Source organism: Neoarius graeffei, chromosome 16 (assembly GCF_027579695.1).
Source record: "Neoarius graeffei isolate fNeoGra1 chromosome 16, fNeoGra1.pri, whole genome shotgun sequence".
Lineage (NCBI taxonomy): Eukaryota > Metazoa > Chordata > Actinopteri > Siluriformes > Ariidae > Neoarius > Neoarius graeffei.
In genome coordinates this window covers 27,771,160-27,798,904 of record NC_083584.1, presented here as the reverse complement: position 1 = coordinate 27,798,904, position 27,745 = coordinate 27,771,160, and the positions used below count along the sequence as shown (strand labels likewise).

General features: G+C 43.1%; 1 protein-coding gene across 3 annotated transcripts in view; it reads left to right on the top strand.

Annotated features, from left to right (window-relative positions):
- The window catches only part of tpd52 (tumor protein D52), a 79,795-nt gene that overhangs the window by 43,745 nt on the left and 8,305 nt on the right, over nucleotides 1-27,745 (top strand). For 2 of the 3 annotated variants that reach the window (XM_060942727.1, XM_060942726.1), the window contains exons 2-4: nucleotides 17,880-18,001; nucleotides 20,969-21,117; nucleotides 21,388-21,489. In XM_060942727.1, coding sequence (XP_060798710.1) covers nucleotides 17,880-18,001; nucleotides 20,969-21,117; nucleotides 21,388-21,489 — 373 coding nt within the window. Of the gene's footprint in view, nucleotides 1-17,879; nucleotides 18,002-20,968; nucleotides 21,118-21,387; nucleotides 21,494-27,745 lie in introns of those variants that run through there. The other variant, XM_060942728.1, reaches the window with a different exon arrangement.

Below are 27,745 nucleotides of genomic sequence, written 5' to 3'. Positions count from 1 at the left end.
CTTACACCCTGCTACTATGTGCTGGACTGTTTCAGGGGCTTCTTTGCACAGTCTGCATCTTGGGTCTGATCTACTCTGGTAGATCCTGGCCTCTATGGCTCTTGTGCTTATGGCCTGTTCTTGTGCTGCCATGATTAGTGCCTCTGTGCTGTCTGTCAGTCCTGCATTATCCAGCCACTGGTAGGATTTCTTGATATCAGCCACTTCCTCTATCTGACGGTGGTACATGCCATGTAGGGGTTTGTCTCCAGGTTGTCTGTTCCTCCTCCTCCTCTGCACTCTCTTCAGGGTTCTGCTGCCTGAGACATTCACTTAGCAGTTCATCCTTTGGGGCCATCTTTCTGATGTATTCTCGGATTTTCGATGTTTCATCCTGGACCGTGGTCTTGACGCTCACTAGCCCTCGGCCTCCCTCTTTCCGCTTAGTGTATAGTCTCAGGGTGCTGGACTTGGGGTGGAACCCTCCATGCATGGTGAGGAGCTTTCTAGTCTTGATATCTGTGGCTTCTATCTCCTCCTTTGGCCAGTTTATGATACCAGCGGGGTATCTGATGACTGGTAGTGCGTACATGTTGATGGCTCGGACCTTGTTTTTACCATTCAGCTGACTTTTCAGGACCTGCCTTACTCTCTGGAGGTATTTGGCTGTGGTTGATTTCCTTGTGGCCTCTTCATGGTTTCCATTAGCCTGTGGGATGCCAAGGTACTTGTAGCTGTCTTGGATATCACCTATGTTGCCCTCTGGTAGGTCAATCCCTTCAGTCCGGATCATCTTGCCTCTCTTTGAGACCATCCGGCCACACTTGTCCAATCCGAATGACATCCCTATGTCATCGCTGTAGATCCGGGTGGTGTGGATCAGCGAGTCTATTTCTCGCTCGTTCCTGGCATACAGCTTGATGTCATCCATGTAGAGCAGGTGGCTGATTGTTGCCCCACTACGGAATCGGTACCCGTAGCCGCTCTTCGTGATGATCTGACTGAGGGGGTTCAGGCCTATGCAGAACAGCAGTGGTGATAGCGCATCTCCTTGGTATATGCCGCACTTGATGTTGACTTGGGCAATGGGTTTTGAGTTGGCCTCTAGGGTTGTCTTCCACATTTCCATTGAGTTCTGTATGAAGGTCCTTAGGTTCCTGTTGATCTTATACAGTTCCAGACATTCCAGTATCCATGTGTGTGGCATTGAGTCGTAGGCTTTCTTGTAGTCAATCCAGGCAGTGCACAGGTTGGTCTGTCTCTTCTTACAGTCTCGGGCGACTGTTCTATCGGCCAGTAGCTGGTGCTTGGCTCCTCTGGTGTTACTGCCAATTCCTTTCTGTGCCTCGCTCATGTATTGAGCCACATGCTTACTCATTTTTGCCGCAATGATGCCTGACAGGGCCTTCCATGTTGTGCAGAGACAGGTAATTGGCCGGTAGTTGGATGGGGGTCCTTCATGATTAGGACTGTCCTGCCTTGGGTTAGCCATTCTGGGTGGGTTCCATCCCTCAGCAGCTGGTTCATCTGTGCTGCTAGGCGTTCATGGAGTGCAGTTAGCTTCTTCAGCCAGTACGTATGGATCATATCGGGGCCTGGTGCTGTCCAGCTCTTCATCTTTGACCCTCTTTCTTGGACGTCTGCCATTGAGATGGTTACTGGTTCTTGTTCTGGGAGGTTGCTGTGGTCAGCTCTTAGGTCCACTAACCATTGGGCATCGGTGTTGTGTGATGCCTTTCTTTCCCATATGTCTTTCCAGTATTTTTCCACCTCAGCTCTTGGTGGGTCTGACCGGTTGTTGTTCCCCTGCTATTGAGAGTACACCTTGGCTGGTTCAGTGGAGAACAGCTTGTTTATTCTCCTGGCCTCTCCTTCCTTGGTGTATCTCCTCAACCGGGTGGCCAGAGCTGTTAGTCGCTGTTTGGCAGTTTCGAGTGCCTCTGGTATGGAGAGTGAGTTGTACTTCCTGGGTGCTCCTTTATTCACCATGTTCCCTTTCTGTAGTTCAGCTAGCTGGCTAACTTCTCTCCTTGCTGCCTTTATCTTGGCCTCTAATCGTCTCTTCCATGGTGGATACTGTTTATGTCCCGAGCCCACCTTGTGTCCAAGCATCTCCATGATTACTGTTGCTGTACTGTGTATCAGCTTGTTGGTCTCAGTTTGTTGGTCTCAGTGATGGTTCTTGTGGAGATTGTCTTCAGAGCAGCATTCACATCTACTAGTAGATCTTCTGAAGGTACTTGGCAACTCAGCTTCGGTATTTGTCGGGGGCTCCAGGTTTCCAGTTGGGTCACGATCTTCCTTCTCAGGTCAGCAGCTCTTGTGTTGAGGCTGTTAGCTGTTGGGGCTTGGTACCCAATCTCTGGTTGTGGGGATGAGGACATCTCCCCGCTGACCTGTCTTCCTGGCTCCCCCTTGCCATAGCATCGTTGTTGTATTTCATTAATCTCTAGTTGTGATAGCAGATTTCGATTATGGATGTTGGAACACTGGGCTAATAGCTGTTTCTTTGTTAGCCTTGATTGTGGGTTTCGAAGTATCCAATGGTCCCACATTCTCTGCATGTATCCCCTCTCTCTGGGATTGCTTGTATAGTAGCATTCCAGCAAATCCGTATTTTCTGTCCTCGTCCATCGATGTCTTGTTCCAGTAGCCCATTTCTCATCAGTTTGCCCTGGTTCCCTAGCAACTGACGCAGACCTTGTTGACCCGGGCGACGTCTGAGCCGGTATGACTCTATCAGTTATGTTTTCACTCATTCCTGAGGTAGGCTGATATATCATGAGGGGTTTTTGCCTAAGGACCCTTACTGGATGATGTTTTGCCCCGACCGGGGTTCGAACCCCGATCTCCTGCGTCGTAGTCAGTGAGCATTACCACTGTACTATACAGCTGAGATATATATATATATATATATATATATATATATATATATATGTGTGTGTATATATATATATATATATATATATATATATATATATATATATATATACACACACACACACACACACACACACACACACACACACACACACAGTGGGGCAAAAAAGTATTTAGTCAGTCACCAATTGTGCAAGTTCTCCCACTTAAAAAGATGAGAGAGGGAGACAAAATGAGAAAAAAAATCCAGAAAATCACATTGTCTGATTTTTAAATAATTTATTTGCAAATAAGTATTTGGTCAATAACAAAAGTTCATCTCAATACTTTATATACCCTTTGTTGGCAATGACAGAGGTCAAACATTTTCTGTAAGTCTTCACAAGGTTTTCACACACCGTTGCTGGTATTTTGGCCCATTCCTCCATGCAGATCTCCTCTAGAGCAGTTTTGGGGCTGTCGCTGGGCAACACGGACTTTCAACTCCCTCCAAAGATTTTCTATGGGGTTGAGATCTGGAGACTGGCTAGGCCACTCCAGGACCTTGAAATGCTTCTTACAAAGCCACTCCTTTGTTGCCCAGGCGGTGTGTTTGGGATCATTGTCATGCTGAAAGATCCAGCCATGTTTCATCTTCAATACCCTTGCTGATGGAAGGAGGTTTTCACTCAAATTCTCACGATACATGGCCCCATTCATTCTTTCCTTTACATGGATCAGTCATCCTGGTCCCTTTGCAGAAAAACAGCCCCAAAACATGTTTCCACCCCCATGCTTCACAGTAGGTATGGTGTTCTTTGGATGCAACTCAGCATTATTTCTCCTCCAAACACGACAAGTTGAGTTTTTACCAAAAAATTCTATTTTGGTTTCATCTGACCATATGACATTCTCCCAATCCTCTTCTGGATCATCCAAATGCTCTCTAGCAAACTTCAGACAGGCCTGGACATGTACTGGCTTAAGCAGGGGGACACGTCTGGCACTGCAGGATTTGAGTCCCTGGTGGCGTAGCGTGTTACTGATGGTAGCCTTTGTTACTTTGGTCCCAGCTCTCTGCAGGTCATTCACTAGGTCCCCCCGTGTGGTTCTGGGATTTTTGCTCACTGTTCTTGTGATCATTTTGACCGCACGGGGTGAGATCTTGCATGGAGCCCCAGATCGAGGGAGATTATCAGTGGTCTTGTATGTCTTCCATTTTCTAATAATTGCTCCCACAGTTGATTTCTTCACACCAAGCTGCTTACTATTGCAGATTCAGTCTTCCCAGCCTGGTGCAGGTCTACAATTTTGTTTTTGGTGTCCTTTGACAGCTCTTTGGTCTTGGCCATAGTGGAGTTTGGAGTGTGACTGTTTGAGGTTGTGGACAGGTGTCTTTTATACTGATAACGAGTTCAAACAGGTGCCATTAATACAGGTAATGAGTGGAGGACAGAGGAGCCTCTTAAAGAAGTTGTTACAGGTCTGTGAGAGCCAGAAATCTTGCTTGTTTGTAGGTGACCAAATACTTATTTTACCGAGGAATTTACCAATTAATTCATTAAAAATCCTACAATGTGATTTCCTGGATTCTTTCCCCCCATTCTGTCTCTCATAGTTGAAGTGTACCTATGATGAAAATTACAGGCCTCTCTCATCTTTTTAAGTGGGAGAACTTGCACAATTGGTGGCTGACTAAATACTTTTTTGCCCCACTGTGTGTATGTATGTGTGTGTGTGTGTATATATATATATATATATATATATATATATATATATATATATATATATATATATATATGGGATAGTATACAGGAACATCTGCAACCAGTATGGAATAGAAGTACCCAAGTCCCAATGGGCCATACCACAGAAGGTGGCTGAGAACAACAGGGCCAAGGTTCTGTGGGACTTCAGCTTCCAGACTGACAAACAGATCCTGGCTAACCAACCGGACATAGTGGTGGTGGACAAAGAGCAGAAGAGGGTGGTGGTGATAGATGTGGCGATCCCAGCTGACGCCAACATCAGGAAGAAGGAACATGAGAAACTTGAGAAGTATCAAGGGTTGAAAGAGCAGCTGGAACGGATGTGGAAGGTCAAGGGTTGCGTGGTCCCTGTGGTAGTGGGGGCACTTGGGGCAGTAACCCCCAAACTGGGAGAGTGGCTCCAGCAAATCCCAGGAACAACATCTGAAGCCTCAGTCCAGAAGAGCGCAGTCCTAGGAACATTGAAGATACTGCGCAGAACCCTCAAACTCCCAGGCCTCTGGTAGAGGAGAAGGAGATTTTTTTATATATATATATATATAATGTGTGTATGTATGTGTGTGTATGTATGTGTAAGTTAAACTTGGATGAAGAAATCCACTCTGAAAAAGCAGTATTGTGTTGAGTAATGGGTGGAGATTAAAAAGTAGGTCATTGTAGCGAAAAAGGTGTCTTGCAGGACAGTATGAAGGAATGTATGAAAAAAGTGAATCTGAAACCAAAGTTCATCACCTGTTTTAAAGACCTATTGTGACTTTATAAAGGTTTAATTGTTTAAAGGCCGTTTGAATATGGGCTTATTGTAGTTGGTATGAAAAACTTGATCATTACAGGTGGAGTAAAATGGACTGGGAAGTAAAACCCTCAGTTTGTCTCGGTTTTGCCAAGTTGTATGAGGTTTTTATTTATTCTCAGCATGCAGTGTCAGTGGTCACTGTTTATACTTTGTGCTTCCCCTCCCTGCTTTTCTCACGCTTTAGGAATGGGAGGTAGACTTGGCTTATGAAGTGGGATTGGAGGAATGTGTTGGGAGGTTAAGGGGGGAACGTTGGATTGTATTTGTTGCATTCTGTAATCTGCTTACAATGTTAACGTCCAACTACAGTTTCAAACTGGAGCACTTTTCACTGATGAAACATCTTGTAGTTGGTTGAAACGTAGGCTGCAGTACATTCTAAAGTGATCGAGGACTACGCCCTACTGGGTCCTGCACTGCAAAAATATCCTAGCAAGTGAAAATATCTTGGGGGGGGAAAATAGTTGGAACGACCTAGCATTTCATATTAGAAGAATACAAGACACCATTTCTGAGATTATTAAACCTAGTTCTAGGTTACATCCAACTTATTTTAAGATGTCTTATCAAATAAAAAATATATCTGTCCATGCAGCAAGATAATTTCACGAGTATTAAGTCATTTTCTCCTCAAATTCAGTTTTCAATTTTTTGCAGTGTGCTCTGGGGATTGGAAGTAATGACCATTTTAAAAATGTACTTTCGTGTGTTATTTAAGCCTAAGCCACTTTAAATATGTTCTTTACCAGCTGGGAGGCCCGTATCGTGAAATACCGTGACCGAGGTCTTGAAAGTACTGACCGAGGCCCTCTGGGCTGAGGTCAGTATTCAAGGCCGAGGTCACGGTATTTGACCATACGGACCGACCTTAAGCTGGTAAATAATATATTTTAATTTTTTTCTTTACCAAATTCTAACAGAAAACGAGAGCACCCGAAAGGGAAAACTGAGCCGAGCTGCCATTTTGAATCCTCATTCACGGCTGTAATGCAAATGGCTTCCTCCTCGGTATACAAGTGCACTTCCATGGTAGGAAAAAAAAAACTCCATTTTGCCGCCTATGTAGTCCCTTATTTATACAAAATTGAGTCATTCAGGATTCAGCCATGTTTTTGCTCGGCATTAGCAACAGTTAGAGGTTTTTAGGTTTCTCCTGAAATGTTTTCTTTTATTTCTTCTTCCTCAGGGTAGTAAAACTCGCTTTCGCTGTGAACACCTGTCATTATCGGTATCCATGCTGTAAAATTAATGTTATTCTCCTGAGAAATGCTGGCAAAAATTTATAAGATTTTTAATAATCTTATAAATAAATCTTAAAAAAGATAAATGTTGATAAAAAATGCTACTTTTTTTTTTTTTTTTTTTGGTGAATGAGCGAGTCGCCAGAGGTCTGTAACTGGGGTCCGTACTGTAGGATACGGACCCGCTCGCCAGCCAATCAGAGCGCAGGATTTGGACTGCGAAAAAAAATAAATAAATTTTATTCAACTTATTTTTAAAGGGTCTTTTGAAGTAATTGCTTTTCAGTATGTTGGTTTGGAATAACTCGTTTCAAAACTGTAGAAATGGAACAATGTTTTTTTGCTTTGCCACTGTTTCACCTTCCATACCTCTGATAAACAACAAGCTTTAGGAGTCCCTTGTTAGCTAAATATAGCTTTTGAAAATGCCAAGTAAGATGGTAAAAAATGGTGAGGTTCAGTAAGGCAAGCTCCACCCCAGCTGCTGCTGAAAATATTCACCCCTGCAGTAGACTCGTGCTTCATGTCCTAGTGGAATCATGTGTGAAAGAGAGAAATGTGCCTCATGTGCATGGACTTGTACAGAGTTAGGGTGTTTTGGGGACATGAGGAAATTTTGGCTGGTCCTCACTTCAACAAAGGGCTGTGTGAAGGTTAGCACTTAGTTTTAGGGATCAGTGTAGATTTAGGTTGGAGTTGGGCATTTAGTTGTGATGGTTAAGGTTGAATTTGGATGAAGAATTGTCAGTAAGTGTCAAAGATGAGTGTGTGCGCGCTGTGGGTGGTAGAAAAGGGCAACTGGACTTGCTTGAAGACTCTTGAAAATGTTTCACTTCTCATCCGAAAGGCTTCCTCAGTTCTGTCTGACTAATAAGGAGTATCAGATATTTCTCCTCTCATGGATCAGAATCAGAATTCTGATGACAAGCTCATCTAAGGTGTCGTTGAGGCATCATGTTGGTGTGGGTCACTGGAGGCTGGGTGTGAACGGCAGGTCATTGGGGTGATCAAAGGATTGCCCGTTAGGGTGATCAATGGAAAGCTGACTCTCTGTCCTCCTGTGAGTCACCGAAAACAGCTGGGTCTTGGCGTGCACCCAGCCATCTGGGAAGAGTGCCCAAGACCACATTGTAAATGGTTGATAAATTATGTCTTAGACCCCCACCTCTGTTCAGTGATGGCCGTTCCAGGTTGACAAAAATGGCTTCTTTAACTCCTCACTCATACCAACGATCCTCTCTGGCTAAAATGCGTACGTTACAATCCTGAAATGAGTGTCCTTTGTTATTAAGATGAATGTAGACAGCAGAGTCCTGGCCTGAGGAGTTGGCTCTCCTGTGTTGAGCCAAGCGCCTGTATAGCGGTTGTTTTGTTTTCCCAATATACGAGTCCGTGCATTCCTCACTGCACTGAATTGCATACACTACGTTGTCCTGTTTGTGTCTGAGTATTCTGTCCTTAGGGTGGACCAGTTTCTGCTTCAGGGTGTTACTGGGTCTGAAGTGTTCCGGAATGTTGTGTTTGTAGAAGATCCTCCTGAGTTTCTCAGATAGACCAGAAATGTAGGGAATGACAATGTTCTTGCGTTTGTTCCTGTTATCATCCTTATCCGTCATGTTCCTTTTTAGGCTCTTTAGGAAAGCCCAGTTGGGATAACCGCAATTCTGAAGTGCTTTCTTGATATGATTCTGCTCCTTCTCTTTTCCCTCTATCGTTGTAGGAATGTTCTGAGCCCTGTGTTGTAAGGTCCTAATGACCCCCAATTTATGTTCCAGTGGGTGGTGAGAGTCGAAAAGTAGGTCCCAACCGGTGTCCCCTATAGATAGTTTTCACATGACGTCACAGAGTCGGGGATTCCCTAGTGGCGGCCATCTTGCGGGTCAAGCTTACCGTGCGGGTCACTGAGCACACATTGTAACACGCGAGTACAAAGTCTTCAAAAGAACCCAAGCAGGCTATTTAAAGCTAGCAATAGTGCACACCTGTTGTATTCACGGCTGTCATAATAGGTCAGATGATGACGTCAAGTGGAGCTTTTATGGAATTCCCACTGTACAGGAGCACGAAGGTGAGCAAACAAAGAAACTCAGCATACAAAGGAGAAATCTATGGCTTGCAAGAATCAACCGCAAGGATTATCAGCCTTCCAAACACAGCAAAGTCTGCTCCAATCATTGTGCAGTCCTGCACCCGAGTGGTGTGCAGGACTGCGCAAATGTGCGCAGCTTTGCGATTTAAACTTTTTTTTTTCTCATCCTTATGCTTCCTGTTTCATGGACTGTAACGGATTTGTTTATTTAGTAATTTTAATACAGAATTTACTTTGAAATTATAATCAGACACTCCAACGCCGCCCCCCCCCCCCCCCCCCCCCCCCCCGCCCCCCAAAAAAAATCGGATCTGCGCGATTCAGCCGTGAAAAAGGCGGCATCCGCCAAAAGGCGCACTGTGAATATATAAAGTTGTATATATCAGACAGCCTTTGAAGTTTGACGAAGTCAGTTTCAGGCTTTGGCAGTTTCAGGCTTTGGCAGCCCTGCATAGTCACTTGAAAATGCATCTTTGTCCACTTCGTAGGGGTCAATTCCCCCAGTCAAGGCCAGTTTGGCTGGATACCGTTGTTGTGAGATGTCGTCTAATGTATCTATATACTTCTGTTTGCTTGATTTTGCCGACATTGATCTTTATTTTAGAAAACTGACTATATAACTTCATAAATTCGTCCGAGATAACGTAGCCGGTAATGGCGATGGTCCGTTTTGTTTGCCCCACAAGATGGCGGCTGGAGGGCGTTCCCCGGAATGCCGTGACGTCAGTGAAAACTATCTATTGTGGCCAATTTATACATGGAGGAAGTGGAACATATAGCTTTGACCACTTTTGCAGGAGTTGCTCCCAGCCATTGGTTTAGGCTACGTTTACATTAGACCGTATCTGTCTCGTTTTCTTCGCGGATGCACTGTCCGTTTACATTAAACCACCTGGAAAAGCCGGGAAACGGGAATCCGCCAGGGTCCACGTATTCAATCTAGATCGTATCTGGTCCGGTGCTGTGTAAACATTGAGATACGCGAATACGCTGTGCTGAGCTCTAGCTGGCGTCCTCATTGGACAACGTCAGTGTGACATCCACCTTCCTGATTCGCTGGCGTTGGTCATGTGACGCAACTGCTGAAAAACGGCGCGGACTTCCGCCTTGTATCACCTTTCATTAAAGAGTATAAAAGTATGAAAATACTGCAAATACTGATGCAAATACTGCCCATTGTGTAGTTATGATTGTCTTTAGGCTTGCCATCCTTCCACTTGCAAGTAGTAAGTGATATGCGCTGGGATCACACACACAGCGGCTCAGTCCCGAATCGTGGCTTGTGCACTTCACTCGCGCGCTGTGTGAGCTGCGCAGGGCCGGAGTGCGCACCCTCCAGAGGGCACTCGCTGTTCAGGGCGGAGTGATTTGGAGCGCAGGATGCCTGCGGAGCCGAGCGCATCCGTGTATTGGTGTTGCTGTGTGCACGGCTAACGGTTTTAGTGTAAACGCGAATCGTTTTAAGAACGTTAATCTGATGATCCGCTGATTCGACGTAATGTAAACGTAGCCTTAGATACGTGGATGATACCTGGGTTAAAATCTCACAGGAGGACAGAGAGAGTCAGCTTTCCATTGATCACCCTAACGGGCAATCCTTTGATCACCCTAATGACCTGCCGTTCACACCCAGCCTTCAGTGACCCACACCAACATGATGCCTCAACGCCACCTTAGATGAGCTTGTCATCAGGATTCTGATTCTGATTCTGATCCATGAGAGGAGAAATATCTGATACTCCTTATTAGTCAGACAGAACTGAGGAAGCCTTTCGGATGAGAGGTGAAACGTTTTCAAGAATCTTCAAGCAAGTCCAGTTGCCCTTTTCTACCACCCACAGTTTACTATGACCTGAATGATTGAGAATCTTCAGAGACAAGTGTGTGTGCTTGTTTGTCTGTACTTGAGTAACTGTCAGTCATTTGAAGGCCAACTTTTTAAGGCCAACACCTGCCCATGACCGGTGTGTGTCTGATGCTGTATATCGAAGGGTGCTATAAGAACTGGAAGACTGACATCCTTTTCTGTTTTCATTATTCCTGCACTCAGAAATGCAATTTACATATTTAAAAAATCCTAAATTCCTGAATAGAAATATTTGGCTATCATTGATGTTAGTTACACAGGGTCTGATCCACCTAATGGAGAGGAAAGACAAAGGTTGTATGGGGTTTAATAAATTATACAGACTTGAGTAAAATGTTTCCCATGACACAAGTGAATAAAAGAATTAAGCCATAACACTGTATACTCCCTGAACCTGTTTGTTTAAATAATTAATAACCACTCAGCCAATCACAAAACAATGTGCAACCACATGGGTTTTGACTTTCCAGTGGTCTTTGAGGTGTTTTTATATACACACACACACACACACACACACACATATATATATATATATATATATATATATATATATATATATATATATATATATATATATTAGTGCTGTCAAGCGATTAAAATATTTAATCGCGATTGTCGCGACTGTCATAGTTAACTCGCGATTTAATCGCACATTTTTGTCACATGAAAAACCATTGTAATTCTCTTATCAGCATAAAAAAGTGAATGGGCTTGCTCACCGTTCGAACTACGGGGGTACTCGGGGGATCCGAGATCCCCGAAACAGACATGAGATCCCTTGAAAACATGATTTGGGAAATGTTGGGGGGGGGTCTCTAAAATATTGTCAAAATGATGTTTATTGACATAGCAATCGTGTGTAATGGGAAGCATTTGCATATCCGAAGTGAGCGCGCGATGGAGATCCACGCTCTGAGACAAGTGCAAGCACCCCCCCAAGGGAATAAAGGGACCCCCCGAAAATATCGGCATAGTTTGAACACTGGTTGTACCAATGTTTTTTTTTTTATAATATATTATTATTGCAGAGCATAACACGTCTTGTCACAGCCACTGCAAAGTGGGGCTGGAGCTGCCGATGGGAAAACGAAACCTTAGCCGAGCACCGTGGCTCTTCGGGGGAGGGCGGAGGACTCTGGCTGTGCGGGGCGTGGCATCATGTCACAGAGCGTTAATCTCACGATAAAAAAATTATCGCCGTTAAAATTGAGTCAAGTTAACGCGTTAATAACGCGACATTTTTGACAGCACTAATAAAAAAAAAAATATATATATATATATATATATATATATATATATATATATATATATATATATATATATATAGTCCGTCTCAGAAACTGGTCTCTCCTTTGGGACATTATGGTCAAAAAATAAATTTTCAAATTATTATTATTTTTTTTTTATTTATCTAACACTCAATGTTTCTTTTGTCATGTTTAATAAGAATAAAGATAGCATCTTACTTTATCTGGCCTCCACTGTGGAATTTTTTTTATTACAATTCAAATGCTTTTGTAAAATTGATTTCCATATAAAATAACTACATCATGAAGAATTAAAGCCCTTCCTTCACAGATGAGTGAAAATATTGAATAAATTTCCTCTTTTTGATTGCTTGGGTTAAAAATTCCAAGTTATGATGACTGAATTGATTATTCACTTAAATATGAATAATATGATACATTTTGGGTATTTGATATGGTGAAATAGGACACAATGGAAAAATCAAGAACACACCAGAAAGATGAGAATAACAGCGCTGGTAAAAGAACAGCGACTGTACCGGCTGAAGGTCGTGTGGGTCTCTGCTGCGGCGCGCGAGCAACGGGACATCACTACCGCACCGGACGGAGCGCGAGGCGGGGGCAGGGCAAAATGACTGGCTGTAGATTCTATCAAAAGTTCGATCTAAATTGACCATGGTTGCAAAATATTGGCCAAAAATATGCAAACACTACGAAATATGAAAGTAAGATGAAAAAGAAACATTCTATTGCCTTATACTGCAAGACTAAAACAAAATAAAACTGTCAAAACTCACCTTTTCAGTGATAACGTCCGAACAGATCACCTGCATAACAAAGACCGCAAATGGAAGCACGATCAACTTCTAACTGTTGGAGTGGAAAATTCCATTCTACACATGCAAATTGTTAATGTCTGTCCTTCCCTGCACACAAATAACACGCTATGGTAAAAAATAGACCACAACTCATTTTATAGCTCAGAAATTCATACAAGACCAGCTACCATCATAATGTATTCTGTAAGAAACATATTCTATACCTAACTTTCAGCTTTCATTTTAAAAAAATAAAATCACAAATTTATAACTAAATTTTTATATGGCGTAGTGATTTTAAGTTACTACTTTTGGTGCAGTAGTGACCTTGACCGTGAGGCTTTCCGTTTAGATCAAAACAAACGATCGTATTGGTTTTGGGTCTGCGGAAAATGGAGTTACAACGGTGATCAAATATTTTGCATGATGTTTTATTACAGTTATGATTATTCTGTGAGCGCACCAATCCTTAGGTGTATAAAGTTACAACTTAAAATACAATTAGTGATAACTGTAGACTTTTCAGTGGACTACAACCTTTTTAAGGGAATGCGATGTTGTCAACCATTTATCATGTCCCAGATCAAGCCGCCATTTTTCCACAAATTTGCAGAATTTTTGCCAAATTCTGAATATACACATCAAAGATTTAGTTTTATCTGTATTATTTCTTTCATCATTTTATTTCAAATTAAAACCAACATCACCATTTAAAACCATATAGTTTATTGACAGAGTATATTTAGTGGGGTGCCCTATCTCTCTCTCTCTCTCTCTCTCTCTCTCTCTCTCTCTCTCTCAAAAATCTCCTTCTCACCCCCGGCGGGGGGGGGGGGGGGGGGGGGGGTATCCATGTCATCCTCGTCATCCTCAAGCTCGGGTCCTCTACCAGAGGCCTGGGAGTTTGAGGGTTCTGCGCAGTATCTTCGATGTTCCTAGTACTGCGCTCTTCTGGACTGAGGCTTCAGATGTTGTTCCTGGGATTTGCTGGAGCCACTCTCCCAGTTTGGGGGTTACTGCCCCCACTACCACAGGGACCACGCAACCCTTGACCTTCCACATCTATTCCAGCTGCTCTTTCAACCCTTGATACTTCTCAAGTTTCTCATGTTCCTTCTTCCTGATGTTGGCGTCAGCTGGGATCGCCACATCTATCACCACCACCCTCTTCTGCGCTTTGTCCACCACCACTATGTCCGGTTAGTTAGCCAGGATCTGTTTGTCAGTCTGGAAGCTGAAGTCCCACAGAACCTTGGCCCTGTTTGTTCTCAGCCACCTTCTGTGGTATGGCCCATTGGGACTTGGGTACTTCTATTCCATACTGGTTGCAGATGTTCCTGTATACTATCCCAGCCACTTGGTTGTGCCTCTCCATGTACGCTGATCCAGCTAGCATCTTACACCCTGCTACTATGTGCTGGACTGTTTCAGGGGCTTCTTTGCACAGTCTGCAGCTTGGGTCTGATCTACTCTGGTAGATCCTGGCCTCTATGGCTCTTGTGCTTATGGCCTGTTCTTGTGCTGCCATGATTAGTGCCTCTGTGCTGTCTGTCAGTCCTGCATTATCCAGCCACTGGTAGGATTTCTTGATATCAGCCACTTCCTCTATCTGACGGTGGTACATGCCATGTAGGGGTTTGTCCCTCCAGGTTGTCTGTTCCTCCTCCTCCTCTGCGCTCTCATCAGGGTTCTGCTGCCTGAGACATTCACTTAGCAGTTCATCCTTTGGGGCCATCTTTCTGATGTATTCTCGGATTTTCGATGTTTCATCCTGGACCGTGGTCTCGATGCTCACTAGCCCTCGGCCTCCCTCTTTCTGCTTAGTGTATAGTCTCTGGGTGCTGGACTTGGGGTGGAACCCTCCATGCATGGTGAGGAGCTTTCTAGTCTTGATATCTGTGGCTTCTATCTCCTCCTTTGGCCAGTTTATGATACCAGCGGGGTATCTGATGACTGGTAGTGCATACATGTTGATGGCTCGGACCTTGTTCTTACCATTCAGCTGACTTTTCAGGACCTGCCTTACTCTCTGGAGGTATTTGGCTGTGGTTGACTTCCTTGTGGCCTCTTCATGGTTTCCATTAGCCTGTGGGATGCCAAGGTACTTGTAGCTGTCTTGGATATCACCCATGTTGCCCTCTGGTAGGTCAATCCCCTCAGTCCGGATCATCTTGCCTCTCTTTGAGACCATCTGGCCACACTTGTCCAATCCAAATGACATCCCTATGTCATCGCTGTAGATCCGGGTGGTGTGGATCAGCGAGTCTATTTCTCGCTCGTTCCTGGCATACAGCTTGATGTCATCCATGTACAGTATAGCAGGTGGCTGATTGTTGCCCCACTACGGAATCAGTACCCGTAGCCGCTCTTCGTGATGATCCGACTGAGGGGGTTCAGGCCTATGCAGAACAGCAGTGGTGATAGCGCATCTCCTTGGTATATGCTGCACTTGATGTTGACTTGGGAGCAATTCCAGCGTTATGGACGTGACACTTGAACTCAAAATGGCAACAAATGACCCAGTGCATGTTTTATTGTCTCCCAGTATTTAAACAGGTGTTGCATATTTTAAGGCTGTACCATACTGGAGAAGTGATAGAACAAGAACAATTCCCATAGTACATCTAGGGCATGCCAGAAAACGCCAATAAAAGATGCGTTATGGATGTGACAGAAAAAGTATCACTTTTCTTGGGTGACTGTACATTTTTATCAAACTCTGTGAAATTGTAAACCTAATGTCGAAATGGAGATATCCATTTGATAGAGGGGTCCAAGGTGAATATTAAAAAATCTTTGTTTAAAATATTTTGTATTTCATGCAGAGTTTCGGAAGGAAAAGGCAGCGTTATGGATGTGACGAAATTCCGTTATGGATGTGACGCGTCTGAAATAGACATGGCATATGTTTAGAAAATCAGCAATTTAACCACCATAACCCTTTGAAAAACTCTAAATATCAGCTAAAACTATCAAAGTTCTTAAATAATATTTAGGATGGCTATTGTTTTGCTGTTTTGTGGATTTTAGCATACATTTCTGTGGCTTGTGGCAATAATATAGAATTGTACATGATCAAAGTTGATTTTAGCTTGGGGTTTACATTATAAGAAAGACTGACAGTGACATATTAGGTTGGTTACAAACTGGTTCAACTTATTCACATCTGTAAAATACAGGCCTAGGTGATATCTCTGGGAGTGGTTTTGATGTATTACATGTTGCTTTATTTTTGCATGGTGAGGTTGACATTTACATGGAATTGCCCTTGGGCAATGGGTTTTGAGTTGGCCTCTAGGGTTGTCTTCCACATTTCCATTGAGTTCTGGATGAAGGTCCTTAGGTTCCTGTTGATCTTATACAGTTCCAGACATTCCAGTATCCATGTGTGTGGCATTGAGTCGTAGGCTTTCTTGTAGTCAATCCAGGCAGTGCACAGGTTGGCCTGTCTCTTCTTACAGTCTCGGGCAACTGTTCTATCGACCAGTAGCTGGTGCTTGGCTCCTCTGGTGTTACTGCCAATCCCTTTCTGTGCCTCGCTCATGTATTGAGCCACATGCTTACTCATTTTTGCCGCAATGATGCCTGACAGGGCCTTCCATGTTGTGCAGAGACAGGTAATTGGCCGGTAGTTGGATGGGATGGGTCCCTTCTGGGGGTCCTTCATGATTAGGACTGTCCTGCCTTGGGTTAGCCATTCTGGGTGGGTCTCATCCCTCAGTAGCTGGTTCATCTGTGCTGCTAGGCGTTCATGGAGTGCAGTTAGCTTCTTCAGCCAGTACGTATGGATCATATCGGGGCCTGGTGCTGTCCAGCTCTTCATCTTTGACCCTCTTTCTTGGATGTCTGCCATTGAGATGGTTACTGGTTCTTGTTCTGGGAGGTTGCTGTGGTCAGCTCTTGGGTCCACTAACCATTGGGCATCGGTGTTGTGTGATGCCTTTCTTTCCCATATGTCTTTCCAGTATTTTTCCACCTCAGCTCTTGGTGGGTCTGACCGGTTGTTGTTCCCCTGCCACTGAGAGTACACCTTGGCTGGTTCAGTGGAGAACAGCTTGTTTATTCTCCTGGCCTCTCCCTCCTTGGTGTATCTCTTCAACCGGGTGGCCAGAGCTGTTAGTCGCTGTTTGGCAGTTTCGAGTGCCTCTGGTATGGAGAGTGAGTTGTACTTCCTGGGTGCTCCTTTATTCACCATGTTCCCTTTCTGTAGTTCAGCTAGCTGGCTAACTTTTTATATATATATATATATATATATATATATATATATATATATATATATATATATATATATATATATGCTTGCTCTGATTAGCTACTCTACTACTAGACTATCAGCTAATATACCGTGAGTAGAGAAAACCAGAATGGCGGAGCGTGTTGCTGAACCAACCAAGGACAAAATAAAAACTCTAACTCAAAAAAAGCAACAAAATATGGAATGAAAGTATTTGATGCTAAGAACTTTTTTTTCTCCCTCTAAGAACTGTTGCAGCATTTTTCACAAATTGCTACCATTATTTCACCAGTTTGTTTACATTCTAAACGGAAATTTTTTTTCGGCTGTTTTGTATAAAGTTTTTGTTTATCGAATTTTCAAAAAATAAAACTGCTCCGTTTCTCAAACTCCAGTGAATGTGGATGGAATAAGTTATTTCACTCAATCTCTTCATACATGGCTTATAGCCAACTCGGCGCTCCATGGCTCGTCAGCTATCAGCTCATGTACGACTCAGTTTTGTGGAATAACTGTTAAATGTGTAGTTTACTAGCAAGTAATAGCTAGGATAGCAAGTTGATTGTGGCTATTTCCAATTTTCAAACTCGTATGTTCATAGATCCTAGCTTTTTTTTTTAATGAGGGTAAATATGTAGAGATTTTTTTAGGCCATTATTGGTATTTTGTTGAGCAGAAAAAAACATGACATGGTTTATTTGATGCAACTTATTTTAAATTGTGTATAATTACATGTTTGGGGTTACTCTGAAAAGAAACTTGAAGCTCCAGAGCTCTTTTTGTTGCTCTTTGGGCTGGTTGTTGTGTGCTGTTTGTTATCCTAGATTGAGTCACTTGACCTTGATTCTTAACCATATCTTGTTAAGTTAAATCCAGTGGGATCTGATCTATTGAGCAGAATTAAACTTGAATGGCAAACAGACATTATGAAGCACAAAGTAGTGCAGCTTTCTATTATTTTCCAACGTGTGCACGCGCAGGTGCCCAGAGACCAGACTCCATCCCAGAAGTGGGGGAGGATGCAGCGAGCACAATGCAGCCCGCGTCTGGCACAGCCCTTACTGAGGAGGAACAAGCGGAGCTACACAGTGAACTGGTGAAGGTCAGCAGTCTTTTACATGCTTGTTTATGTTCCTTTGTATTAATTGTTTTTCTCCTGTGCACTGGGTTGAGGAGAGACAACTGACTGACTGCCATGAGTGGATGCAATATGCCTTCTTTTCAAGGTCACACTGATATCCTTGCTCAGTGTCGGTCTTTCTAGCTGACCTAGTTGTAAGGAATTGAGTGTACATTATAATTTTATAGCCTGGAGGCAGATCTGTACTCAAGTTACATTTTAGACACACATTGTATTAGAAATGGGAACCGAATCACTGTTCACTTCATTGAATAATTACTATCATCAGCAACAGAATTTGTGACCTAAAATAAATGATTTTCATCACACAGGATTGTTCCTGGTTTGATGCAGAGCAGCCATACAGTGGTGCTTGACAGTTTGTGAACCCTTTAGAATTTTCTATATTTCTGCATAAATATAACTTAAAACATCAGATTTTCACACAAGTCCTAAAAGTAGATAAAGAGAACCCAGTTAAACAAATGAGACAAAAATATTATACTTGGTCATTTATTTATTGAGGAAAATGATCCAATATTACATATGTGAGTGGCAAAAGTATGTGAACCTCTAGGATTAGCAGCTAATTTGAAGGTGAAATTAGAGTCAGGTGTTTTCAATCAATGGGATGACAATCAGGTGTGAGTGGGCACCCTGTTTTATTTAAAGAACAGGGATCTATCAAAGTCTGATCTTCACAACACATGTTTGTGGAAGTGTATCATGGCACGAACAAAGGAGATTTCTGAGGACCTCAGAAAAAGCGTTGTTGATGGTCATCAGGCTGGAAAAGGTTACAAAACCATCTGTAAAGAGTTTGGACTCCACCAATCCACAGTCAGACAGATTGTGGGCAAATTGAGGAAATTCAAGACCATTATTACCCTCCCCAGGAGTGGTCGACCAACAAAGATCACTCCAAGAGCAAGGCGTGTAATAGTTGGCGAGGTCACAAAGGACCCTAGGGTAACTTCTAAGCAACTGAAGGCCTCTCTCACATCGGCTAATGTAAATGTTTGAGTCCCCCATCAGGAGAACACTGAACAACAATGGTGTGCATGGTAGGGTTGCAAGGAGAAAGCTGCTGTTCATCTGCAGTTTGCTAAAGATCACGTGGACAAGCCAGAAGGCTATTGGAAAAATGTTTTATGGACAGATGAGACCAAAATGGAACTTTTTGGTTTAAATGAGAAGTGTTATGTTTGGAGAAAGGAAAACCCTGCATTCCAGCATAAGAACCTTATCCCATCTGTGAAACATGGTGGTAGTATCATGGTTTGGGCTGGTTTTGCTGCATCTGGGCCAGGACAGCTTGCCATCATTGATGGAACAATGAATTCTGAATTATACCAGCGAATTCTAAAGGAAAATGTCAGGACATCTGTCCATGAACTGAATCTCAAGAGAAGGTGGGTCATGCAGCAAGACAACGACCCTAAGCACACAAGTCGTTCTACCAAAGAATGGTTAAAGAAGAATAAAGTTAATGTTTTGGAATGGCCAAGTCAAAGTCCTGACCTTAATCCAATCGAAATGTTGTGGAAGGACCTGAAGTGAGCAGTTCATGTGAGGAAACCCACCAACATCCCAGAGTTGAAGCTGTTCTATACGGAGGAACGGGCTAAAATTCTTCCAAGCCGGTGTGCAGGACTGATCAAAGGTTACCGGAAATGTTTAGTTGCAGTTATTGCTGTAAAAGCGAGTCACACCAGATACTGAAAGCAAAGGTTTACATACTTTTCCCACTCAGATATGTAATATTGGATCATTTTCCTCAGTAAATAAATGAGCGAGTATAATATTTTTGCCTCATTTGTTTAACTGGGTTCTCTTTATCTACTTTTAGGACTTGTGTGAAAATCTGATGTTTTAGGTCATATTTATGCAGAAATATAGAATATTCTAAAGGGTTCACAAACTTTCAAGCACCACTGTATAACTAAGCTAACAAAAAAACAAATGTGTCTGTAGAAATGACTTCACAAACAATCCACTCCTTTGTTTGTTAGAGAGAAGTCTGAGGAAAAGTCATCACTGTCTTTCTCAGTGAAGATGTGTGCAAATAAAAACCAAGCAAAACGGTGCATTATGGGCATTCCATAGCAACTAGGGTACATTGCTTGTGCATGCAGTGCACTGATGGGGCACACCGTCAATCCCATAACTTATTTTCATTATTTGATTTGTCTAAAGCTACGATATTGAAGTTACTTTTCCTTGCAAAAGGAAGAATGATGCTAGCCTCTAGGTCAGATGAGGCAAATGTCCTCTTTTAGCACTAAAATAGAATGATCTATTTACACTCCATCCATCCAAACTTCATCTGTCCTTACAGGAGAAAGAAATGTTTAAACCAGCTTCTAACCTATGAGAAACTTGCACTGAGCATCATTAAAGAAGGTGATGGCACCTAAAGGCTCATTTATACTCCCTTTTACATGCAAAAAATAAATGCGTCTGTTTCAAACAACGCAGCCATCACTGCCCACATACTTTCATATATCCTTATTCCATATATACATCCACTAGAAGGCAGCTCGGAGTCAAAGGTTTCTGATGATGACAAACTTGGCGACTGTGGACGAGGTCATAATAATTTACCTCTTAAAGATGCAGAAGTGGTGGCAGCATCATGGACCGCAGTAGATTTAAAAAAAAAAAAATTCATACTGAAATCGCATAACCGGTCATCAAAATGCGCCACCATTCTTAAATTTTCTTAATCATGTCTCGTTTTAACTATTAGCTCCATTGCCCCCCGTGACTTCCAGCGGTACTGCTCCATTTTGTCCGTTTGAATAAACTTTCAGAAAGCGTGCACAAATGGGGACAAAATGAACACAGAGTACAGACAGAAGGCTCAGTCTGTATCCTTATCATTCTCGAATCTATGCGTTGTGTGTGTATTATTTGTGTAGGTAAGGTCTTGATTGCTGCACTCTGCAGGTGGAGGAGGAAATCCAGACTCTTACTCAAGTGCTGGCTTCCAAGGAGAAGCACTTGGCAGAGATCAAGCGGAAGTTGGGTATCACTCCGTTCAACGAGCTCAAGCAGAACCTGAGCCGGAGCTGGCAGGAAGTCACTGCATCCACAGCGTATGTGCCCCATAGCCACCTGTGCCCTGTGGGCTTCTCCTCCTACTGCTTTACAGGAACAGCTCCATCTGTCACTACATCATACATCCTGCACCATCGTTATCCTTCTGCCTTCAATCTGAACATAATTTGTTTAATTAGTTTGCTTGCTTAGTTAGTTGGCTGATTTGAGGCATTGTTCTTATTAGAAGCAAAATATTTCAGAACAGCTGTGTCTCCTGTCAGAGTGGTTCTGAACCCTGGTGTTTTTTGCCTGCCTTGTGGATGTAGATATAAGAGGACCTCAGAAACGCTGAGCCAAGCTGGCCAGAAAGCCACAGCAGCATTCTCCAGTGTGGGTTCAGCCATCAGAGGAAAGCTGGAGGATGTCAGGTAACACAGAATAAACAAGCACCTCGCCATCTTTAAATCACATTAACATTCGTTTTCTTTCTAGTAACAAATAGGTTAAAGGCCCAGTCCCACAATACCAAGAACTAGAAATAAATCAGTCCCCTGCGGTTTATGTGATTGGTGCTCACCAGACCGATAATGATACCTATAGCCCAGGCCTGGGTTTATCCGTATCGGTGAGATTGCTTCTGGAGCGATTTTCCCCCCCCCCAGGCCTGGACCTGATCCAATAAAACATCTGATCAATCATGTAATTGTTTGCCTGTGATGACATCTGAGCATGTGCTGTTTTCCCCCGGCATCTTTGTACATCCTTGTTACATCATCAAGTCACGGAATATGGATTCATGGAAAATAAATAATACAAAGCGTGGATCTTTTATTCACGGATATGTGATATTTTCTGTGAAATATCAATAGTAAATTAATGAAGTAAACATGTATATAAATGCATGCAAGATATTTTAATTATGAACTTCGACAGTCCAAACATTTAATTTGGGGGGGTATTTTTATTTATTTATTTATTTATTTATTTTTAAATCTGTGATGCATCATCTGTATGAAATCAATAACCAATCTGTAATATACTGAAATGTCCTGACCTATCCGTAAATTATTTGCATCCGTATTTAAAATCTGTAATCGCTCTGTATTTTGTATCCTTTTTTTTAATTATATTTCTGTAGTTTGTGACCTATCCGTATTATATCAACCACCGGAGTGTGTGCATGGGTTGTTTTTGAAGTCCAAGCTGTACAGTACGACTCGGAATAATGTGCTACTACTTGGGGGGGGGGCCTTCTATGACTATTCCTAAGTGGCATGCGTTTATTTATCCGAGTGTCAGGACCAAACGATGATATAGTCAGGATTATAGTTGTGGTGTGACTGCTCCAGACTGGAACTAAATTCAGGCATAGTCAGAGTTGTAGTTATAGGTATAAGTTAGTTATTGGTGTTGTGGGACCGCGCCCTAACTTGGTTACTAACAGTCACTAATAAATGCACTAAGTTTACTGTTGTGTTTCATAACAGCAATATTGTGTTCACACTAGCAAGCACAAGTAGTTTGCAGATATGTGCACCAGCTGCTACCATTTAACATTCCTATATGAAGTAGCATTGACCAAAACGTATACATAGTTACGTATTTTGTCATTTTAATATTATACTGTAGTAAATCACAGGAAAGTAAGTGATTTTATGAAATTGTTTGAATACTCAAGTCGTTGGAGCTTTTGGAGCACAGTGCAAACCACGCTGGTCTGATGAATTCAGTTTCATCACTGTCGCATGCTGTTTCGTGAATTTGTGATGCACACTGACAGAAAAATGTTGCCTAATGCTTTGTGGCTTGCTAGTGTGAGCACAGGGTTATATTAAACCAAATGCACTCTAACACTTACAGATTAGTCATTTTCCGATTCCTTTTGGTAAGATAATCACATCTCTGCAAAGTGTTTTGGATGTTGCATTTATATTTACAGTGCCTTGCAAAAGTATTCATCCCCCATGGTGTTTGTCCTGTTTTGTCGCATTATAAGCTGGAATTAAAATGGATTTTTGGAGGGTTGGCACCATTTGATTTACACAACATGCCTACCACTTTTAAAGCTGCACATTTGTTGTTTTATTGTGACACAAACAATAATTAAGATGAGAAAAACAGAAATCTGGAGCGTGCATAGGTATTCATTCCCTTTTGTATGAAACCCCTAAATAAGAGCTGGCCCAACCAATTCACTTCATAAGTCACATAATTAGTTGATTTAAGATCCGCCTGTGTGCAATCAGTGTCACATGATGTCTGTATAAATCAACCTGTTCTGGAAGGACCCTGACTCTGCAACACTACTAAGCAAGCAACATGAAAACCAAGGAGCACTCCAAACAGGTCAGAGACAAAGGTGTGGAGAAGTATAGATCAGGGTTGGGTTATAAAAAATATCCCAAACTTTGAATATCCCACGGAGCACCATTTAAATCCATTATAGCAAAATGGAAAGAATATGGCACCACTACAAACCTGACAAGAGAAGGCCGTCCACCAAAACTCACAGATTAATGCCCTCCTTGCCCAATCAGAGATGCAACAAAGACCCCAAAGATAACACTGAAGGAGCTGCAAAGATCCGCAGCGGAGATGGGAGTATCTGTCCATAGGGCAATTTTAAGCCATACACTCCACAGACCAGGGCTTTCTGGAAGAGTGGCCAGAAAAAGTCATTGCTTAAGAAAACGTGTTTGGAGTTTGCCTAACAGCATGTGGCAGACTCCCCAAACACATGGAAGAAGATTCTCTGGTCAAATGAGACGAAAAAATTAAACTTTTTGGCCATCATGGGAAATGCCACGTGTGGTGCAAATCCAACACCCTGAGAACACCATTCCTACAATGAAGCATGGTGGTGGCAGCATCATGCTGTGGGGATGTTTTTCGTCTGCAGGGACAGGAAAGCTGATCAGGACTGAAGGAAAGATGGATGGCACTAAATACAGGGAAATTCTGGAGGAAAACCTGTTTCAGCCCAGAGGTTTTGGGACGAAGGTTCATGTTCCAGCAGGACAGTGACCCTAAACATACTACTAAAGCTATGCTAGAGTGGTTTAAAGAGAAACATTTAAATGTCTTGGAATGGCCTTATCAAAGCTCAGACCTTAATCCAATTGAGAATCTGTGGCATAATGTGAAGATTGCTGTACACCAATGCAACCCATCTAACTTGAAGGAGTTGGAGCAGTTTTGCCTTGAGGAATGGGCAAAAATCCCAGTGGGTAGATGTGCTAAGCTAATAGAGACATACCCCAAGAGACTTGCAGCTGTAATTGCAGCAAAAGGTGGCTCTATAAAGTATTGACTTTGGGGGGGGGGGAATACTTATACACACTCCAGATTTCTGTTTTTTCATCTCAATTATTGTTTGTATCACAATAAAAATAAATAAAAACACTGTGCACCTTGAAAGTGGTAGGCATGTGTAAATCAAATGGTGCTAACCCCCCAAAAATCCATTTTAATTCCAGCTTGTAATGCAACAAAACAAGACAAACACCAAGGGGGATGAATACTTTTGCAAGGCACTGTATTATAGATCAGCGTTTCTCAACCTTTTTTCAGTCACGGCACCCTTCAGAAGTATGCAAATTCTCAAGGTACCCTCATATAAAATATACGCAGTCACGCTGACCATACGCTGACCCCGGCAGTGACGTTGTGACATGGGAAAGGGGGCTGTGAGACAAATTTTGATGATTCACGAGGCGGCGATGATCTGCATTAGTGTAACTATCGTTTTTTGGAATTTTAGTTCATTTTATTTATTTCAATGTTAGAATATATAATTTTTTGACGGCACCCCTAATGAAGCCAGACGGCACCCCGGTTGAGAAAGGCTGTTATAGATGTAGTTTGTGCATGTGGTTCCTTTTATGCATTGACTTTTACTGCTTGTGCTTTAAAGTAGCATGGTGCCGTTAATGCATGTTCATTCACTGCATAGTTTCCGAGTTTGACTAAAATCATCGATGAGGTTGCTCCATGGTTCCCATGGGTCCTTGAAATCCTTGAAAGTTTGTGAATTTGAGGGGGGAAAAAAATCAAGCCCTTGAAAGTTTTTGAAAATGTACATAAATGGACATGGGTCATTGAAAGTCCTTGAATTTATATATTTTGTGCAGAAATGGGAATTGAAGACTCAGACAGCACTGCATGAAGTACCGTCGTTCATCATTAGCTGATATAACCACATGAGCTCGTGATTAACTTTGGCAAACCTTTGTTAAGCTCTACAATAGGCATCACCAAATGGCAGACCTCGTTCCGGATCCGGACCCAGTGATGGTTCTGGCCGGACCCGTGACCAATGGTAAATTCACGAGATTAAGTAATTTTCATGGAGCATTATTTTGGACGGTCGTGGCTATTGACAGCGGGCACTGCTACTCCAGTTAATACAACAATAGCTTCACTCAGCTGAGCCAATAAAATCGTTAATTTACCCAGCATGCCACAGCAGAGCAACAAGCAAAGAGGAAGAGAGTTAAGTTCAGAGACAACCGACCGAGACAACATGGCTTGCTCCAAAAGGCGGCGGAAAGTAGACAAGAAAAATCGTTGTTTTTTAAAGATGAATGGACGGAGAAATACATGTTCATTCTTCCGGCGAGCAGTTCAAAACTAGTGTGCCTCATATGCTCCGAAAACGTGGCATTAATTAAAAGCGGCAACGTGAAGCGCCACTACGAAACGAAGCACAGCTCTTTTGAGCAAAGTTATCCCCTGAAGTCCGAGCTGAGGGCACGCAAAATAACCCAACTGCAAGCACAGTATGACAGGTCTACCTGACTCATCACACATACATTTACAGCCCAGCAATGTGGAAACGAATGTTCCTTAAAAGTAGCGTGGATTTTGGGGCAACATTAAAAAACATTTAGTGATGGGACAGTTGTGAAGGAGTGCTTAAACGCTGTTGCTGAGACATTGATCTAGTTTGGCTAACGCAACTTCAAAGCTCTGCGAGCATTGGTCTGGCATAGATATTAAGCCCAACCGTTTCCCAAAGTGCATGGCTGACCCGCCTCCCTGAAATGCCTCAGTTTGCTACTGGTCGAAGCCAGAAAAGGCTGTGACGAAGCTTAAACCAATCACATCACTCTTTCCTCTGACGTATGTGACGCGACAGAAACTGCTTGAGTAACAGGAAGAAGAAGGAGGAGCTGAAGAGGAAGAGGACGATAATAGCGCGATCAAAGGCGAGACGACCACAACGATAGGATTCTCGCTGAGCCCCATTGATTTGGCCACCAGCAGGGCTAACTGGTAGATTAAACTCTTACTGAAGCCGGTCGGGAGCAAGGCGAAAACGTCCTTCCTTTCAATAAATACCTCCAGGGCTGCTCTTTGCTCCGTTTTCAATGAGAACTTCCCGTTGAATGCTTTCAATACAGCATCTACCGCTGTGTCAAAGGCTTGCCGCTGCTCCATGTTCGTAATGTTTCTAGTGAATGAAGCGCTTCTGGCATAGATTCTGTAAACAGTCTATGGCTTCCGGTCGCAGTTCTACTACGTCACTGCCTTGAACACGCCTCTACCCAGGGCCGTTGGAGATGCTCAAAGTTGATTGGCTCCTGATTTTTCGTAAGCTTGGAAGAGCTGGAGATAGCTTGCCTGGCCAGACTAAGGCTACGTTTACATTACGTCGAATCAGCGGATCATCAGATTAACGTTCTTAAAACGATTCGCGTTGACACTAAAACCGTTAGCCGTGCACACAGCAACACCAATACGCGGATACGCTCGGCTCCGCAGGCATCCTGCGCTCCAAATCACTCCGCCCTGAACAGCGAGTGCCCTCTGGAGGGTGCGCACTCCGGCCCTGCGCAGCTCACAGAGCGCGCGAGTGAAGTGAACAAGCCACGATTCGGGACTGAGCCGCTGTGTGTGTGATCCCAGCGCAGATCACTTATTACTTGCAAGTGGAAGGATGGCAAGCCTAAAGACAATCATAACTACACAATGGGCAGTATTTGCATCAGTATTTGCAGTATTTTCATACTTTTATACTCTTTAATGAAAGGTGATACAAGGCGGAAGTCTGCGCCGTTTTTCAGCAGTCGCGTCACATGACCAACGCCAGCGAATCAGGAAGGTGGATGTCACAGTGACGTTGTCCAATGAGACGCCAGCTAGAGCTCAGCACAGCGTATTCGCGTATTCTCAATGTTTACACAGCACCGGAGCTGATACGATCTAGATTGAATACGTGGACGCTGGCGGATTCCCGTTTCCCCGCTTTTTCAGGGGGGTTAATGTAAACGGACAGTGCGTCCGCGAAGAAAACGAGACAGATACAGTCTAGTGTAAACGTAGCCTCAGTTCGCAACAGGCCCCCGTGTTGCGTCACACTTAGGATGGGCGGGCCCAGGCTAACATTGATCTGCTCATTGATCTGCAAGGAAATGCTGCATTAAGAGAGCATTTTGAGACAACTGACCCTGCTACTTTCTGGTTACAGACTGTTTCTGAGCATGTGTTCCCTGGTCTAACCAAAGGAGCACTGCACACCTTGACTATGTTTGGATTGACTTACAGCTGTGAGTCAGCTTTTTCCACTATGAACATTGTCAAAACCAAGTACCGTTCTAGGTTCAACAATGAACACCTACATATCTGCATGAGAATGGCACTAACTCCATTCCAACCAAGTTTTAAATTACTGGCAGGTCAGCC